The following is a 19,997-nucleotide window of genomic DNA, read 5'->3' on the forward strand; positions in this document are numbered from 1 at the left end:
CCTGGCAGGGGACCATGGGGAGGGGAAGGGGGAAAGAGAGCAGGGAAGAGTGAGGGACACAGATCAAGGGAGACTACTGAATATTGAAAACAAACCATGGACTAAAAGGGGAGGGGGAGGGAGAGAGGGGGTGATGGTCATGGTGGGGGGCACTTGTGGGGAGAAGCACTGAGTGTTATATGGAAACCAATTTGACAATAAACTATTATAAAAAAAAAGAATTATACTTGCCTCATATTATGCCCGTATTTCCATATACAGCTGACCGACAAATAACGTGGTTACACATTAGGTATGGAGTTAACAGCACCACCCCCTGCACATGTGAAATTCTGGATATAACTTTTTTTAAAGGGTCATATTAGGGACACGTGGGTGGCTCAGTTGGTTAAGCGTCTTACTTCGTCTCAGGTCACAATCTTGTGGCTCATGTGTTCGAGCCCCGTGTCAGGCTCTGTGCTGACAGCTCAGAGCCTGGAGCCTGCTTCGGATTCTGTGTCTTCCTCTCTCTCTGCCCTTCCCCCACTTGCACTCTGTCACTCACGTTCTCTCTCACTCTCTGTCTCTCTCTTTCTCTCAGATATATATAAATAAACATTAATAATTTTTTAAATAGTCAAATTAATTTTTTATTTATTATTATTTTTTTTAATGTTTATTTATTTTTGAGAGAGAATGCGAATGGAAGAGGGGCAGAGACAGAGAGGGACAGAGGATGCAAAGTGAGCTCCATGCTGACAATACAGAATCCGATGTGGGGCTCGAACTCACTGTGAGATCATGACCTGAGCCAAAGTAGAATGAGCCACCCAGGTGCCCCTGGGTATAACTTTTGACTCCCCCAAAACTTAACTACTGCTGTTGACCAGAAGCCTTACTGAAAACATAAACAATTAACACATATTTTGTGTGTTACATGTGTTACATGCTGCATTCTTACAGTATAGGAGGCTAGAGAAAAGAAAAAGGTATGAAGGAAATCATAAGAGAAAATACATGTATAGTACTGTATTGTATTTATGGAAAAAGTGCAAATCAGCATACAGGCAGAGGTTAAACCCATGTTGTTCAAGAGTCAACTGTACACGAACTTAAGATTCCCAAAAAATCTAAATAAAAAAACCTAGAACTAGTGAGTTCAGCAAGTTCACAATATACAAGATAAACATATGAAATCAATTGCACTTCATTATTCCAGCAATGAACACCAAAATTAAAAATACAGAAACATAACATTTACAATTGCTAAAAAAAATAGGGATGAATCTAACAAAACAGGTACAGGATTTACATGCTAAAAAATATTAGATGCTGCCAAAATAAATAAAAAATCTAAAAGGGTATCTGGGTGGCTCAGTCAGTTAAGCATCTGACTCTTGATTTTGGTTCAGGTCATGATCTCACAGTTCCTGAGATCGAGCCCCACATTGGGCTCCGCTCTGATAGGGCAGAGCCCACTTGGGATTCTCTCACTGCCCTCCCCCACTCATGCTTGCTCTCTCTCTCTCTCTCTCTTTCTCAAAATAAATAAATAAACTTTAAAAAAAAATCTAGGGGCACTTGGGTGGCTCAGTTGGTTGAGCATCTGACTTCGGCTCAGGCCATGACCTCGTGGTTTGTGAATTCGAGCTTCACCTCAGACTCACTGCTGTCACACTGTCAGTGCAGAGCCCGCTTCGGACTCCCTGTCTCCCTCTTTGTGCCCCTCCCCGGCTGGTGGGGTTCCCCCAAATAATACATAAATATTTTAAAAATCTAAATACATGGAGAGACATACCAAGTTTATGTATTGAAAGCCTCAATATAATAAAGATGTCAGTTCCCATAAGAGTTCTTTGTATGTAGAGGAGATTATTTGAAAATTTAAATGAAAAGTAAAAGGAACTAGACCAGACAAGACAACCATGGAAAAGAATAATCAAGATGATGAGATATTAGCAGAGGGATAGACACATAGATCAATGGTACAAAACGGTACAAAGCAGAAAACCCAGAAATAAATCCACACACATACGCCCAACTGTCCTTTGACAAAGACTGCAAAAAGTAAGTGAGTGGAGGAAGCCCACCCGTTCCCTTTTCCACAGACGGCGCTGTCGCGACTGGGCGTCCACAGCAGAGAAGGGAACCTTGGGGCAGATGGGTGGCTCAGGTGGTTAAGCGTCTGACTCTTGGTCTTGGCTGGAGCCTGCCTGGGATTCTCTGTCTCTCCCTCTCTCTCTGCCCCTCCTCCACTCATGGTGTCTCTATCTCTCATAAAACAAATAAACTTAAAAAAGAAACAAGTGACACTTGACTTAAGTCTCATACTTTATAAAAAAAAAATTTGAGGCGCCTGGGTGGCTCAGTCTGCTAAGCATCTGACTTCGGCTCAGGTCATGATCTCATGGTTTCTGGGTTCAACCCTGCCTCAGACTCTGTCTGTCAGCACTTGAGATCCTCTGACCCACTCTCTCTGCCCTTCCCCTGTGAGTGTGCGTTCTCCTTCTCAAAAATAAATATAAAAAAATAATAATTAATAGAAAATTAAGTTAAATGGATCCCATGTTTAAATGTAAAATGTAAAACAATAACACTTTTAGAAAAACAAGCATAGAAAATTTTCAAGATCTAGGGGCGCCTGGGTGGCTCAGTTGGTTAAGCATCCGACTTCAGCTCAGGTCATGATCTCACGGTTCGTGAGTCCAAACCCCGTGTCAGGCTCCTTGCTGACAGCTCAGAGTCTGGAGCCTGCTTTGGATTCTGTGTTTCCCTCTCTCTCTGCCCCTCCCCTGCTCATGCTATGGCTCTCTCTGGCTCTCAATAATAAACAAACATTTAACAAATAATAAGTAAATAAATAAATGTTAAAAAATTAAAAAAAGAAAATTTCAAGATCTGGAGCTAGGCAAAGTGTTCTTCAGTAAAACGTCAAAAGCAAATTCATAAAAGAGAAATAAAGGTCAACTGAACTTCATCAAAATTAAAGAATTTTGCTCTGTGAAAGGCCCTATTATGGGGGTAAAAAGACAAACTGGAGATAGGGAGAAATATTTGCAAACCACATGTAGAACAAAGAACTAGTATCTAGGATGCATAAAGAACTCACAAGACTCCATAGGAAAAAAACCAAGCACTCCAACTGGGAAATGAGCGAGTGACATGAACAAAATATCTCACTGAAGAAGACATACATAACATGATAAGCACATGAAAAGATATTCAACATCACGAGCCCTTGGGGAAACGCAAATTAAAACTACAGTAAAATATCACTACAAACCTACCCCAATGGCTAAAATAAAAAGTGACAGAATCTCATGCTGGCAAGGATGTGAAAAAAATCAGATCACTCATCCATTGCTGTTGAGGATGTAAAACGGTTACAGCCACCCTGGGAAGAACACATTTTGGCTTTAAGAAAAAGCTGAATGTGCAACTAGCATGCAATCCAGAAATTGTACTCCTGGGCAATTTTTCCCAGAGAAATGCTCCCACAAAGTATTTACACAATGTTTACCTGAACGTGCATGTTTCTAAAAGCTGCATTCATGATAGCAGAAACCTGGAAACAGCCCAGATTCATGGGTGACTAGTTAAACTGGGCCACATTTGTGCATGAATGAATTTTATATGAAAAAATTAAAAAGGAACTAACTTTTGAATCATACGACAGCCTGGATTAGTGTCCAGAGAATTATGCTGAATGTAAAAAGCCAGTGTCCAAAGCTGTATGATCCCATTTATATAATATTCTTGAGATAACACATCTGTAGAAATGGAACAGATTAGTGGTGGTGGGGGTGAAGAAGGAGTGGGGACAGAGGGAAGTGACTGGCTACGAAACGGTCCCAGGGGGAGGGGGCTGCTTGCAGTGATGGAAGCGTAACCAGGCTGCGCCAAGGTCAGTGTCCTGGCTGTGACATTTTACTACTGTTTTGCAAGACGCTACCACTGGAAGAAAGTGGGTAAAGGGTACCGGGAAATCCTTCTCTATTATTTCTTTTCTTTTCTTTTTAATTTTTTAATGTTTTATTTATTTTTGAGACAGAAAGAGACAGAGCATGAGAAGGGGAGGGGCAGAGAGAGGGGGAGACACAGAACCGGAAGCAGGCTCCAGGCTCTGAGCTGTCAGCACAAAGCCTGACGCGGGGCTCGAACCCACAAACGTGAGATCTGACCTGAGCTGAAGTCGGAGGCTTAGCCAACTGAGCCCCCCAGGCGCCCCCCTTCTCTATTATTTCTTACAACTGCATGTGAGTCTACGATTACTGCAAAATTAAAAGTTTATTTTAAAAACGTGAAATACAGGGGTGCCTGGGTGGCTCAGTCAGTTAAGTGTCCAACTTCAGCTCAGGTCATGATCTCTCCATTCCCAAGTCCGGGCCCCACGTTGGGCTCTGGGCTGACAGCTCAGAACCTGGAGCCTGTTTCAGATTTTGTGTCTCCCTCGCTCTCTGCCCCTTCCCCACTCACTCTCTTTCTCTCAAAAATAAATAAACATTAAAAAAATTTTTTAAACCTGAAATACATTTTCAATCTTTATACATAGAAACATGGAACACAGGAAAAAAAGTTGACAAGAGAAAAAAAGAAGAATAAAATTTGCTGCACAAAATTTGACCATTCCTGATAAAAACAATGAAAATGAGCAAGAAAATTATTTTCATCATATCCACAACCTAATGGGTCATCTGAAATCCCTGGAACTTCATATTCTTTGCTAGCATATTTAATTACTGATCAGAAAATTGGGAATAAATACCGGGAATGAACTTGCATTCTTGCCCCCGGGGCTTACAAATGCCAAGGGTGTGCCCGCTCCCTCCAGCCCACTCTCCTTGCTTGGGACAGGCCAGCATTCATAGAGGTGAAAAAAGTGTTTACAATTATCTGAGCCCAGAAGCTGACTCTATTTTACTTAGAAACACAAAGGTACTGTACACTGAATTTTCGAGAAATGCAACTAACCAGCAAATCAAGAGAAGACAGCCTTGGTGTTGTTCAGAAGTCTACCTGGAGTTCTCAGCATCATAGAGTCAGTGGTGTCAACAGTGCCTACGTATTTGAGACCTGGACTCAGGGACATTTACTTGCACTTAGCCTCCAGTATTTACGAATAGAAACAACCACCACCTATGATTTTGTTAGAAGTTGTTTTCCTTTTATTTCTCCTCTACATTATAGGAGGGCATCATGCTGATGTATTTCCCCCAGTAATGTATAGAGGTGGGTTATAGTATCAGTGAATTCCATTTCAGGATATTCAAGGGTGCATTCCAAAATACTTATGATAAAGAGGGTAAGTGGACACACCAGGGGGAACCTTGGCAACCAGGGCCTTTGGAAAGCACTCTGGGGCTCCTTTCTTCTTGACTGAATGTCTCTTTGGAAGCTATGCAGGGGGGAATAACTTGAAAGCTGTGCAGGGGGGAATAACTTGAAAGCTGTGCAGGGGGGAATAATCACGGCAAGCTAACAGCAACAAAGCCATGACCCACTAACAGCAAGAGCAGGCGCGCAAGCGGAAGGGGAAGATGCACCACCTTCCGGCAGACACCAAAACACCAAAACCACACCAAAACCAGAAACAAAAGGCAAAACTAACTTCAGGCTTTCGTGCCCTCACTCTCACTCTGGCCAACACAAAACATTTTTTCTTCTTCCTTCAACTGGGCGTAAAAGATACGACCTAACACCTCACTGGTATCCTCTATACAGGAATCTCTTTTCATTTCTAATTCTGGACGAGCACAGACTTCCCTCTGTAAAGGATGATCCTGGAGAAATCACTAGATGTATATGGACAGTTTTGGAGGTTTATAAAAGGGGGACCGCCTGAGAAATCCAGGTAAACATGCACCTATGAAACAAAGTTACTGGAAGGAATAGGACATTTTAGAAAATTTCAAATTTGCATCCTTCAAGGAGCTTTTATAGCTACTAAGCTAGAGCAAGAAGTCACGAAGAAGAAACAATTTGGGATCATGGAAATTAGGCTAAAGATGAAAAACACAAGAGCTGACGTAAAGACATGCAAAGGAAAGTGTTCTAGGTGGTAAACTTTAAAACAACTTTAAAACGCAATCAGGGGCGCCTGGGTGGCTCAGTCGATTAAGCCTCCGGCTTCGGCTCAGGTCAGATCTCACGGTCGTGAGTTCGAGCCCCGCGTCAGGCTCTGAGCTGGCTGTCAGCTCAGAGCCTGGAGCCTGCTTCCAGTTCTGTGTCTCCTTCTCTCTCTGCCCCTCCCCCTCTCATGCTCTGTCTCTCTCTGTCTCAAAAATAAATAAAACATTAAAAAAATTTTTTTTTAAATAAAATAAAACGCAATCAAAAGAACGAAAGAAAATATATGATGTGGAAGATATACCACATCATATCAAAGTAATCAAAGTAATAACAGGACACCTGAAGGCCATTCCACAAACCCATTACCAATCCTTTCAACAACTGAGATGCAAGGCCTACGGGTTGCTGTAGGACTGGAGGAAACCTCCTCCCTCTCCAGCCAAACACACACACACACACACACACACACACACACACACACACACCACCACCACCACCACCACCACCACCACCACCACCACCAACAACAACAACAACAAAAAACAACTCTGAGCAAAATAGGAAGGAGAGAACTGATCATGTAAACAGTATCTCAAGCAAACTTTCTGCATCCTATTTGATGGTGAGCCGCTAAAATCACTCACAATAAAATGAGAACAAGAACATCACTAGCATTTAATACAACTTGGGTCGCCCACACAATACTGCAGAAATCAGAAATAAAAGATGTAACTAGTGGACCATCACTTACCATCAGGGAAATGCAAGTCAAAGCTACAATGAGAGGTCACTTCACACCTGTCAGAGTGGCTAAAACCAAAAGCACAAAAAACAAGTGCTGACGAGGATGTGAAGAAAAGGGAACCCCTCATGCACTGTTGCGGGGGATGCAAACTGGTGCAGCCTCTGTGGAATACAGTATGGGGGGGTCCTCAGCCCAGAAATCCCACTACTGAGTATTAACCCAAAGAATAGAAAGACACTAATTCAAAGGGACACGTGCACCCCTGTGTTTATAGCAGCATTATTTACAATAGCCAAGACATGAAAGCAGCCCAAGGGTCCATCCCTCGAGGAATGGATAAAGAAGATGTGTTTTATACATGGAAAATGGAATATGATTCAGCCACAAAAAGAAGGAAATCTTGCCATTTGCACCGACACGGATGGAGCTACATGGTATACGAAGTGAAATAAGTCAGTCAGAAAGACAAAACCCGTAGGAGTTCACTCATATGTGGAATCTAGGAAATGAAACAAAGGGGGAAAGAGAGAGAGAGAGAGAGAGAGAGCAGCAAACCAAGAAATAGACTCTTAATTATAGAGAACCAACTGGTGACACCAGAGGGGAGGTGGGTGGGGGGATGGGTGAGGTAGGCGACAGGTGACGGGGATCAGGAGCGCACTTAGCATGATGTGCGCCGAGTAATGTGCAGAATTGCTGAATCACTATATTGTTCACCTGAAACCTACGTAGCACTGTAGGTTAACTGCACGGGAATTAAAAGAGAACACTTAACAACAACAACAACAACAACAACAGCAACAGCAGCACAGCTACTGGAATGGAGGAGAAACACGCACTGTTATCTGCAGCTGATACAATCGTCTACTTGGAAAGTGCCTGCGACTCAACTAGAAACCATTCACCACTAACGCCGGTAAGAGAGGGAGGGGGTTACAAATTAAATATTAAGAAAATACTTACTTAAAAAATACAACACGTGCTCATTTCAGCAGCACATATTCTAAAACTAGAATGACACAGAGGTTAGCATGGAAGATGACACACAAATTCCCGAAGGAATCCACATTTTTAAAAATGACTAAGGGGGCGCCTGACTGCCTAGGTCAGTAGCGCATGTGACTCTTGATCTTGGGGTTGTGAGTCAAGCTCCACATCGGGCCGAGAGCTTAACTAAAAAGCAATGGCTAAGGAATCCCATTCACATAGTATTAAAATTATAAAACCTAGACAAAAATTCAACAGAGAGAGGAGGAGGACAAGGAGGAAGAGAAGGAAGAGGAGGAGAGAGCCAAATTTTACTGACAGACAAAAAAGGAAAACTCGGAGCACCGGAGAGACAGCCATGTTTCTGGATGGAAAGACCAAGGTCAGTACTGGAGGGGAGATGCAGGGAGAGCTCCCACCTCTGTGAACCACGCGCTCCCAAGGAGGACCAGGAACACAGCGGAGCCCCAACCAGCTCCCCACCTCCCATCTCCTCTGTGCGAAGTCAGAGAAAAGCCCTCGGCCCCACCCCACAGCCCTGACTGACCACACCCTCCTGGGACCCGTAGGGCCATGGAAACACTGTAGCTATCATCAAGTTAAGAATCCGGGACTTTATGGGGCACCTGGTGGCTCCATCGGTTAAGCAGTCGACTCCTGATTTCAGCTCAGGTCATTGCCTCCCCGTTCGTGGGATCAAGCCCCACATTGGGCTCTGCAGTGACAGCCTGGAGCCTGTTTGGGATTCTCTCTCTCCCTCTCTCGACCCCTTCCCTGCTTGCACTCTCTAAATAAACAAACATTAAAAAAAGAATCCATGTCTTTATTAACATTACTACATTAATATTAATGTTAAAACCTCCTCCCACCAGGCACTGCCAGAAGTTGAAACTCATTCCTGGTCCCTTGATAATGAAGGATAAAGAGAATGTGGTACTTACATACAACAGAGTATTACACAGCCTTTAAAAAGCAGGAAATTCTGCACGACATCACAGATGAACCCAGAAGACACGTGAAGTGAAATAAGCCCATCACAGAAGGACAAACACCGTATGGTTCTCACAGGAGTTAAACTAGAAGAGCCCAACTCCTCTCTGCCGGAAGCAGCGTACAAGGGGCTGCCAGGGGCTGCGGAGTCGCGGTTCAGTGGGTGTAGAGTTTCAGTCACGCAGGATAAAATAGCCCCAGAGATGTGCCACACAACATGGTCCCTGTAGCTAACAATGCTATGTGGTACGCTTAAAGGTTCCTTAAGATGGTGGATCTTGGTGCCTGGGTGGCTCAGTCAGTTGAGCGTCTGACTTCGGCTCAGGGCATGATCTCACAGTCCGTGGGTTCGAGCCCCGCGTCGGGCTCTGTGCCGACAGCTCGGAGCCTGGAGCCTGCTTCAGATCCTGTGTCTCCCTCTCTCTCTGCTCCTCCCCCACTCACGCTCTGTCTCTCTCTCTCAAAAATCAATAAACATTAAAAAAAAAGATGGTGGATCTCATGTTAAGTGTTCTTACCACAGTGAAAAATGACTTAAATGTAGAAAACAAAACAAAATGGAAGAAAAATGGAAATATGGACCCTAAAAGATTATTTAAGCCCAAAATGTATTCATCAGTAAGTGATCCGTGTAACATTATGGAAAAGCAAACAAGCAAACAAACTAAAAGCCTCACGGCTGGGCCTCTGCCTTTGCAGGCTCTCGTCCCCACGCAGACACAGGGGCCCTCCCCCGCCCTCGAGGACCTCAGGGACCTTGAGAACTGGCACCTGACGCCAGCCTGTCCCTTGTCCTGAGCCTCCTTTCTGAATGTCCCTTCACTTCCGGGTCTAAAAGACCCCCAGAGCTTCCCTTTCACGTTTCCCGAATCTGTGGGCCAGGAGCTGGGTGTCCTCCCCACCTAATGGTCCCTTTCCAACTGCCTCTGTGACCCCCTCACCCTGCCCTGAAAAAGGCACCTCCCCCCGCCCAGGTTCATGCAGTAATCCGTCTCTCTGTTGCCATCTACTGACCCCACCTCCATCTGCCAAGCCTCTCGAGAAGCCCCTCCCTGTGCGGCGTCCAGGGGACTGACCCACCGACCCTCTGGCCTCTCAGATCCAAGACCTCCAACATCCCTGTACCTCCCCCCTCAGGCCAGCAGGCCGGCCTGTGCCCTGCTTCCTCGTCGGCAAGTCCCTGTCCCAATATTCACTCGGCATGGACTTGCACCATCTGCTTGATCTCTCTGATGTATAAAATGGCAAGGATAGTGGGGCGCCTGGGAGGCCCTGTCAGTTAAGTATCCCACTCTTGATCTCAGCTCAGGTCATGATATCAGGGTCGTGAGTTCAAGCCCCACATTGGGCACCACGCTGGACGTGGAGCCTACTTTGAAAAAAAAAAAAACAGCAATGGCAGTAATGACCCTCTGTCCTAGGGCTACTGTAAAGTCTAAATGAAATAATATCTATCACAGACTTGGAACAATGGTTACTACACATTGAGCTATAAGCAGTAATTCCACGCTGGATGAAAATGATGGGGAGAAAAACAAGACTCCCCACCGCAGCATAAGAAACAGGGTGGTGGAGGAAAGAATTCTGGAGTCGGACTGGGTTTGACTTTGGGAGCACTGCCAAACCCACCTGGGTTAAGCATCTGATGCTTGATTTTGGCTCAGGTCATGATCTCACAGTTCATGGGTTCGAGCCCCTTATAGGGTTCCATGCTGCTTGGAATTCTGTCTTTGTCCCTCTCTCTCTCTCTGATGCTCCCCCATTCACTCTACTGCTCTCACTCTCTCTCAAAAATAAATAAACTTTCATTTTTAAAAGAACATCTAGGGGCCCTGGGTGGTTCAGTCAGTTAAGCATCCAGCCAGCTCAGGTCATGATCTCGCAGTCCATGAGTTTGAGCCCCTCGTTGGGCTCTGTGCTGACAGCTCAGAGCCTGGGGCCTGTTTTGGATTCTGTGCATCCCTCTCTCTCTCTGTCCCTCTCCTGCTCGTGCTCTCTGTCTCTCCAAAATAAATAAATGGTCAAAACAAAAATTCTTTTAAGAACATCTACCTTCTAAGTTAGAGGAGGGCAGAGAGGACGGGCATCTTGGGCTGGAGCCCAGGGCGCACTGGCCTGACGCACGTAACTGAGGACTGGCGCACACGTGTGTGGGCAAGGACGCGGACGCCGTCTTGGAAGCGAGCCTGCTTCCTTAACACAGAGTCTGGCTAAGGTGCAGCTGGCACTGAGCGTTCAATTTACTTAACTTTTAGAAGCCCTGGTATCAGTTTAAAATAATGACATTCTCTGAAATCCCACGTGTGCTATGTATAGAATCACCTAAATGAACACATCCGTGTGGTGCCAGCTTCATAAGGCTCATCTTTGTGCCTACAGGCACCCCCTCCCGGCCAGGCACTGTCTCTGGAAGGGACGGTGTTCAAGCTCATCCCCGGGTGCCCGTCAGATCTCACCTCACTGGCCCCACAGGTACTGTGAGCGGGAACCCGACCCTGATCCACCTCAAACCCATGGGAGGATCAGCACTGTTGTTCTGAGGCATAAACCCAAAGGGTCAGGAGCAGGGACTCGGCAGCTACTTGCACACCCGCGTTCACCGTGACGTTATTCACCGTGTCCAAGAGATAGGAAGGACACCAACGTCCACTGACAGACGAACGGACAAACAGAACGTGCCAGATGCATACGACGGAATGGTATCAGCCTTAAAATGAAGAAATAAGGGAATTCTGACTCGTGCTGTCTTTCTGCTAAATGACATAAGCCAGGCACGGAAGGATAAGGGTGGCCCGGTCCCACTTACACGGAGTCCCCAGAACGGGCAAATTCACAGAGGCACAAAGCAGAATGTTGGTGGCCAGGGGCGGAGGGCTGGGGGGAAGGAGCAGGGAGCTTTGAATGGGGACAGAGTTTCAGTTGTGCGGGAGGGAAAGTGTTCTGTGGATGGGCGGGGGTCCACTGTGAATGTGCTTAATGCCGTTCAATTGTATGCTTAGAATGCGTCTGATGATCACTTCTATGTCATGCGTCTTTTCCCACAGTTTAAAAGAACCCATCATGAGAGTTTAGAGCCATTGACTCTACCCTTCAAAATACACCCAGAACCTGGCTACTGCTCCCAGCTCCGTGGCTGTTAACAAGCCAGCCCAGGCCACTCTTTCCCAGCCGCTGGTCTGGCCTCCCCACTCCATCTGTCCCCTCTCAACAAGCAGCCAAGGACTCCTTTCAGAATGAAGTCGGGGGCGGGGGTGCCTGGGTGGCTCAGTCGGTGAGGCTTCTGACTCTTGGTTTCAGCTCAGGTCATTATCTCACTGTTTGTGAGTTCGAGCCCCAAGTCGGGCTCTGCCAGACACCTCAGAGCCTGCTTGGAATTCTCTCTCTCCCTCTCTCTCTCTCTCTCTGCCTTACCACCCCCAACGCACTTGCTTGTGCACTCTCTCTCTCTCTCTCTCAAAAATAGGAATGAAGTCAGATCGTGTCACTCTTCTGTCCCTCAGCCTTTCTGCCCTCGCCTCCCACTGCTGTCCTCCTCATGTGGCTTCAGCCACGGTCGCCTCTTACTGTGGGTCACCCTTCTTCCTGGCTGACATTATCACCTCTTCCATACATGTTCATGAACACAGGCTTCTCTGTCCTGTTCACCGATGGTTCCATTTTAGAATTTAGAGCAGTGCTGGGCACGTAGTAGTCACTCAAAAATATTTGCTGAAATAGTGAATGAGTAAGAGGAGGATTGTTTCCAAAGTCTGGTAAGGAAGCGGCTCCTCAGCGTCGGCGCAGGGAGTGGAGGGGCCCAGAGCTGAGGCGCCCAGCAGTGTCTTGACAAGGCTGCCATCTAGTGGCTGGATTCCTTCGTAGCTTTTGTAGCTTTGGGGCCTCCCCACCTTTTGTGGGGCCCAGAGATGAGCAGTCCATGGGGGAGCAGGGAGGGCCAGTGCCGACGCACAAGGGACCACAGCGCTCTCTAAATCTGCTCCTACAGGGTAAGATGAGATATAGACAAAGGGCACCTTAGGGACAAAAGGAAGAACACATCTGGGCTGGCATGCCAACAGGTTAGTAATATGGATCTAGAAAATTAGCAGGAGTGGTGTTGAGTGTGGAAACCGCTCTTCTTGAAATAGTCCAGAAACGGCCTCCAGAAACCCCATGCCCTCCTGTTCAAGACCTGGCTCAGATGGTGAGTTAGCACCATGTGCAAGAGTGAGCAGCCATGAGATTATTACCAGCAAGGCAGGGAGCGCTTACTGGGCTTGACTGATTCTCCCTAACAACGGATGGAGTCCCAGGACAGGTGCAATACAGGGTGGTCGCAGGTTTAACTATTGTGAGTTTAAAACTATAATTCCATATCATAATTTCATGATAAGATCCTTTTGAAAATTAGTACAGTTGAGGGGCGCCTGGGTGACTCAGCCGGATAAGCATCCCATCTCGGCTCAGGTCACAATCTCACAGTTTGTGAGTTCAAGCCCTGTGTTGGGCTCTGTGCTGATAATGTGGAGCCTGCTTGGGATTCTCTCTCTCCCCACTCTCTCTCTGTCCCTACCCCACCTCCTCTTTCTCTCTCAAAATAAATAAAACTAGTGCAGTTGAAAGAAAACAGAAATAATACATACCATGCATTACAGAAAACTTGTCCCAACACCAAAAGTTCAGAAACTAAGACTTGAGGGCCTTAAAAGAATTCTGTCCCCGAAGAACAGAATATGTGTAATTTATAATTATCTTTCCTTTAAGAGGAAATCAACTGCATGTTGTTAGCATTTTGCTTATTTTCTTTATTTTCATTCTTTTTTTTTTTTATGTTTATTTTGAGAGAGAGGAAGAGAGTGCACATCTCAAGCAGGCTCTGCACTGTCAGTATGGAGCCTGACGCAGGGCTCGGCCCCACGATCATAACCTGAGCTGAAATCAAGAGTCAGATGCCTAATTGACTGAGCCGCCCAGGCGCCCCTTCATTCCTTTTCCTTAAGGCTCATCGTCTAGAGAACTGATGTGAATCCTGTAAAGCGACATCCAACCGGGGCGCCATTTCTAACTAAATCGTTTTCATCTTTGTTTCCATGGTATTGAGATTTTAAAACCTGCACTTATTACTAATACCAGCACTTTTGTTTTGCTGTTTCTCATGTGGGTAAAAAGAGAGAGAGAGAGAGGGAGAATGCGATCCAGTATTCGAAGGGCCACCTAACGCTCCTGTGCCGACGACAGAGAGCCTGGCTGACAGGCAGTGTCACCATGCAGCCTAACAGCTGGCTCTCGGCTGACGCAGGGCTCTGAATTCACCGGGAATGAGACAGTTTCAGGATATGGGCGGCTCGGAAGCGCCAGCTGCCCAAAAAGCTGGTTAGAAAATTGTCGAGCACTGCCTCCATTTCAAAATAAAAGTACCAGAGGCAAGCTGTAATTTTCAAATTCAACTCTACTAATTCAAAGGACAAAATTTCGTTAGAATAAAGCAGGTGGCAAACTGAATTCGGATGGGAACTTTAGGAAAAATAACTGTGCCTTGCATCCCACTAGCCCATTACAGTTTAGGAAGGCCCCACGAGCTTTGTCTTGACAGCATCACTAAGTAGCAGATATGCAAGTACTTCCTTAATTTGACAAATGAGCAGGCTACTGCCCTAGGAGGTGTGGAGTGAGCCCACTTGAGGAGCCAGGAGTAAACCCAAGTCTTTCTCTGGAATCCTGACAAAGGGAGCACATGCTGTGACCAGACAAGTAAATAATTCATCAATGAAACAGTTAACAGACACCACACAAGGCAAGTAGAAAAGGAAGATTTGGTTAAGGCAAACAAACAAACAACAACAACAACAAAACCCTTTAGGTTATGACCTGTATTTACTCTGTTTTTAATTTTTAAAGCTTTGTATGGATATGTTTACAAAATTTCAAACAGTATAGAAAGATCTCATATGAAGTCTCTTTCGATCCTGGTAACTCCTCAAGGTAACCATTTTTATATCCCTCCAGAAAAAAAAGTTATGAATTAAAATATAGTATTAACATATATTTGAAAAAATTAAATGAGATCATACTGTAAGCACCATGTGATTTTCCCCACTGAGTAATGTACTTCAATCTTTTCCCGTTGGTTACATACAAGTCTACCATGTCCGTTTTCATAGCTGCATACTATTCCACACATCGGCCTCACATTATGCAACCAGCTCTGTAATGAGACACACTTAGGGGTTTCCTGTATTTTATTATCTTAAGAATGCTGCAACTGTCCATATATATTGTCGTCCTTTTCCAAGAAAATCAGAACTATTAAATGATGAGTAACAGAAATTCCTGGTGAAAGATTATACGTATTTCAAATGCAGACAGACATTATCAAACCATCTTTGGATATCAAGAGTTTGGGAAGTGCCGGCTTCCAACACCCTTAAAAATGCCAGAAATTGTCAACCACTTTCCATTTTGCTAATTTATTAGAGGAAATAGTATATCTACTTATTGTTTTGACTTACATTTCTTTACCTATGTGTGAGACTTAGCATCTTTTTAGTGGCTGTATTTTTTGTGTGTGAACTAGCCATTTTTCTATTTGTACTATTTTTAAACTTTTCTTATCGATTTCTACAAACTATTTGGAAATAACCCCTTTGTTACACATATTGCAAATGGCTTCCTCTTCTTACAAGGCAGTTTTTTATATTTATGTGATTTTTCATCTTTTCTTACATGGCTTCTGTGTTTGCTCCTACTTAGAAAGGCCCTTCCTAGGTCAAGACTACAAATTGACTCTGATGTTTTTCTCTTTGTACATCCCTGGCTTCACTTTTTAATATCTAAACCTTTCTTTTTAATTTTTTTTACATTTATTTATTTTTGAGAGACAGAGAGAGAAAGAACATGAACAGGGGAGGGGCAGAGAGAGAAAGAGACACAGAATCTGAAGTAGGCTCCAGGCTCTGAACTAAAGGTCAGCACAGAGCCTGATGTGGGGCTTGAACTCACAAACCACGAGATCACGACCTGATCCGAAGTCAGGCGCTTAACCAACTGAGCCACCCAGGCGCCCCATCAGTCTTGATATAGGACGTCACTTTATCCTATACTAACCTGTATATATACCAGTATAATCTGGACTTTCTCTATTGTCCACTGAACTCCTTATTTTTCTCCAGTTCCAAGATGCTTAAACTTAGTCTCTTGATGACTGTTTTTTAGAAACGTCCTGATTAGTGTAGAATATTCAGTCTTCTAGATCAGGGCCTATAAACGTTTTGGGCTGGATAATTCTTTATCGTGCGGGGCCGTCCTGTGCGTTTAGCAGCCTCCCTGACCTCCACCCACTAGATGTCAGTAGAACTCCCCTAGTTAAGAAAATAAAAAAGGTCCATGGACATTGCCAATTGTTCTTGGGTTAGGGTGGAGGACAGAGGGCCCTCCGCTGGGAATCACTGTTTTAGATAAATCCGTATCATGTCGCAGTGTTTGCACCCAGTCAATTCCCGCTGGTATCTTCATCAGGATGAAGAGAAATTTATAATGATATTATATTTAAGATATTATATTTATTAAATTTAATATTTATTATATATAATATTCCTATTCAAGAATCATGTATATCCTTTTACTTATTTATGTCCCCTTTTATGTCCTTCAAAAGAGGTTTAAGATTTTTTAGGAAATAGAGTTTCTTGGGCGCCTGGCTGGCTCAGTCACCAAGCGTCTGACTTTGGCTTAGGGCATGATCCCACAGTTTGTGAGTTCGAGTCCCACATCGAATAAGCTCATGTCCCGCTTCAGGTGAGCAAGAGCCCTGCTTTGGGTAAAACACGAGCCCCGGTGAGCCCCGCTTTCTTTCTCTCTCTCTCTCTTTCTCTCTCTCTCTCTCTCTCTCTCTGTCTCTTTCTCTTTGCCCCTTGTGGGATTCTCTCTCTCTCTCTCTGTCCCTTGCTCACTTGCACCCTCTCTCTCTCTTAAAAAAAAAAAAATACAGTCTCATCATTTTAAGTTTATTCCTGTATATATTTTACATTTTACATTCTTCTATAAAGGGCATCATTTAAAAAAAATTTTTTTAATGTTTTATTAATTTTTGATACAGGAGAGACAGAGCACGAGAGGGGGAGGGGCAGAGAGAGAAGGAGACACAGAACCAGAAGCAGGCTCCAGGCTCCGAGCCAGCTGTCAGCACAGAGCCCGACGCGGGGCTCAAACCCACGAATGTGAGATCTGACCTGAGCCGAAGTCGGAGGCTTAACCGACTGAGCCACCCAGGCGCCCCAAGGGCATCATTTTTTGTTATTTATCTTTCCCAACCAGTCTTGGATAAGAAAGTGATTTATATTTTATATTCTACAACCAAGCACACACTAAACCCTTACTGTATCTAATAGATTTGCAGGACATTCTGAGTTTTTTCTAATGATAAAATGTTCAGGAAATTCTAATCATTTTTCTAAGCGTACAGTGTTATTCTGCATAAACTCATCATTTTGTTTCCTCCTTTCTAATATTTATGTAGCTACTGCTCTGCTGTCTCACTGTCTAGGTTAATACTTGCAGAAAAATTTGGTTGACAATGGTAATGATGGGTGGTCTTTTTTTTTTAGTTTATTTTTATTTATTTTTGAGAGATAGATAGAGACCAAGCAGGGGAGGGGCAGGGAGAGAAAGGGAGACAGAATCCCAAGTAGGCTCCGTGCTGTCAGCGCAGAGCCCAATGTGGGATTTGAACTCACCAACTGTGAGATCATGACCTGAGCCAAAATCCAGAGTTGGATGCTTAACTGACTGAGCCACCCAGGGACCCCTCGATCTCACATTTTCACATCAATATTTGAGAGTGAGATCTTTTCGTCATTTTTTTTTAATGATGCTTTGTCAGCTTTTGAAACTTGTGTTAGGCTAGTTGTCATAGAAAGAAGTTGTACTTTCATTTGTTGTATTTTCAAAACCAAATGTGTGTATTTAATATGAAAAGAGGTCTTTAAAATGGTAAAGCCATTATATAGAAACATGAGGGGCGCCTGGGTGGCTCAGCCAGTTGAGTGTCTGGCTTCGGCTCAGGTCATGATCTCAAAGTTTGTGGGTTCAAGCCCTGCATCTGTGCAGACAGCTAGCTCAGGGTCTGGAGGCTGCTTTGGATTTTGTGTCTCCCTCTTTCTCTGACCCTCCCTTGCTCTTACTGTCTCTCTCTCTCTCAAAAATAAAAAAAAAATTTTTTTAATTTAAGAAAAAAAACATGAGGCTCTTACATTAAAAAAAAAGTTACATGTACTCTTTATAGAGTCAACTTTTTGAAAACCAAGTATATTAAAACACATCTTTGGAAAGCTAATCTGGATTGTGGTATTTTATGCAGACGCAAAAATCATAAGTAAACTGCCACTCGGCCTCTGTTATAAAGTAATAATGAAATATTTCAGCTTTTTCCTATCTCAGACAACTTAGCGGTGCATGGAGAGCTGCATTCTGGCAGCTGGACCGTGGAAATCGTAGCTTTCTTACGCGTACCAAAAGAAAAGCAAATACATTCCTGGTGTTTTATGCTTCCCAGGCTCTGAACTCACATGTTATGGTTAAAAAAACCCTTTTCTGATTCTCGGAAAACTAGGAAAACTGAGAAAGTTCACAGGTTCCCGTGGCCACTGCCACCTACGTGATGCAGAGCAGCCTTTAGGTAAGGACCCCCCGGGGCCGGGAAGGATGTGGCCCACCCACCTCCATGAGAGAGCTCTAGGTTCACTCACTGATATGCACCTCACACCAAGGCAACCGCAGAACTGACACCAGCTCGCCTGGACCCGGAGGGATTTCACACAACAGGGTGACAGGTGGACGACTAGACGGACAGACAGAACCACGGCACCCCTCACTACCTTTTTGTTTCTTCTCTGTCTCCTCACTGGCTGAAAACTCCCTGTGGGCAGGGATGTTGTTGCCTACACCCCTTCCTGGCCCAGAGTAACGGCCAGTAAGACATCGCTGATGAGGCGAGGGATGCAGGAGTCATTGAAGGTTTTTCTTACCACCAAGATGAACGGCCTGGTTAGGTCCCTTGTACTCAGGTCCTTCCTGCCTGAGTTCTTCTCACCTGGGGCCCTCCATTCTGGGGCCCTCCTGCCCGGGGCCCTCCAGCCCGAGTCCCTCCTCCCTGGGTCCTCCTGCTCAGGTCCCTCCAGGGGGGCCCTCCTGTCTGAGTCCCTCCTGTCTGAGTCCCTCCAGCCCGAGTCCCTCCTGCCTGGGCCCTCCTGCTCAGGTCCCTCCAGGGGGACCCTCCAGCCCGAGTCCCTCCTGCCCGGGCCCTCCGACCTGGGTCCCCCCTACCTGGGCTGCTCCTCAGGCGGCTCTCAGCGAGCTCGGAGATGGCTCCCGAGGTCGAAGTCTTTTTCAGTCGAACCGGCCCAGAAGCCGCCGCACTTCCTGGCTTGTTGAGCATGTCCTCACTGCTGGCCCTCTTGAGCTGAGAGACGGAGGAGGAAAACACATAGCGTCAGCCAGGAGTGCTGTAGGCCGAGAACACGGAGCAGAACCGCACCTTCAGTGGTTCAGATGCCAAGACGGCACTTAGCGGGGTGTCACAGTGGGAGGTGGAAACCCGCAAAGCCAGACAAACCTCCTCTCATTTTCAGGTCAGATCATGACCTTCCACTACCGTTTCGAAGAATATTATAAGATGGTGGGTGAATAATATTACCCCTCATGTCTCGCTTCAAATAATGTTTTTTTAAAAAGCTGCTTTCCTGGGGGCACCTGGGTGGCTCAGTGGGTTGGATGTCTGACTTCGGCTCAGGTCATGATCTCACAGTTTGTGAGTTCAAGCCCCACATCGGGCTCTGTGCTGTAAAGCCCGTTTCGGATCCTCTGTCCTCCTCTCTCTGCCCCTCCCCTGCTCACTCTCTCTAAAAAGCAAAAACAAAAAACTCTGCTTTCCTTTAAATTTTTTTTTAATGGGAGCTGATAAAAAAAAAGAACTGTGAGGTGCACAAATGGCAAGATAGGGGCAGGCACAGAAAACTCAAGGACAACAAAAAATAGCTTAAAAGTACATATCTCGGGGCGCCTGGGTGGCTCAGTCGGTTAAGCCTCCGACTTCGGCTCAGGTCAGATCTCACGTTCGTGGGTTCGAGCCCCGCGTCGGGCTCTGTGCTGACAGCTAGCTCAGAGCCTGGAGCCTGCTTCCGGTTCTGTGTCTCCTTCTCTCTCTGCCCCTCCCCCTCTCATGCTCTGTCTCTCTCTGTATCAAAAATAAATA

At 45.3% G+C, this 19,997-nt stretch overlaps 1 protein-coding gene across 8 annotated transcripts in view; it reads right to left on the bottom strand.

Moving 5' to 3' along the window:
- The window catches only part of SPECC1 (sperm antigen with calponin homology and coiled-coil domains 1), a 273,383-nt gene that overhangs the window by 164,941 nt on the left and 88,445 nt on the right, over positions 1-19,997 (bottom strand). For all 8 annotated transcript variants that reach the window (XR_003904298.1, XM_029926752.1, XM_029926753.1 and 5 more), the window contains one exon: positions 19,070-19,205. Coding sequence is in view for 7 of the 8 variants with exons in the window: in XM_029926752.1 (XP_029782612.1) it covers positions 19,070-19,205 (136 nt within the window). In the remaining variant the exon portion in view is untranslated. The remainder of the gene's footprint in view (positions 1-19,069; positions 19,206-19,997) is intronic.

The sequence above is a fragment of the Suricata suricatta genome, chromosome 17 (assembly GCF_006229205.1).
Source record: "Suricata suricatta isolate VVHF042 chromosome 17, meerkat_22Aug2017_6uvM2_HiC, whole genome shotgun sequence".
Classification (NCBI taxonomy): Eukaryota; Metazoa; Chordata; class Mammalia; order Carnivora; family Herpestidae; genus Suricata; species Suricata suricatta.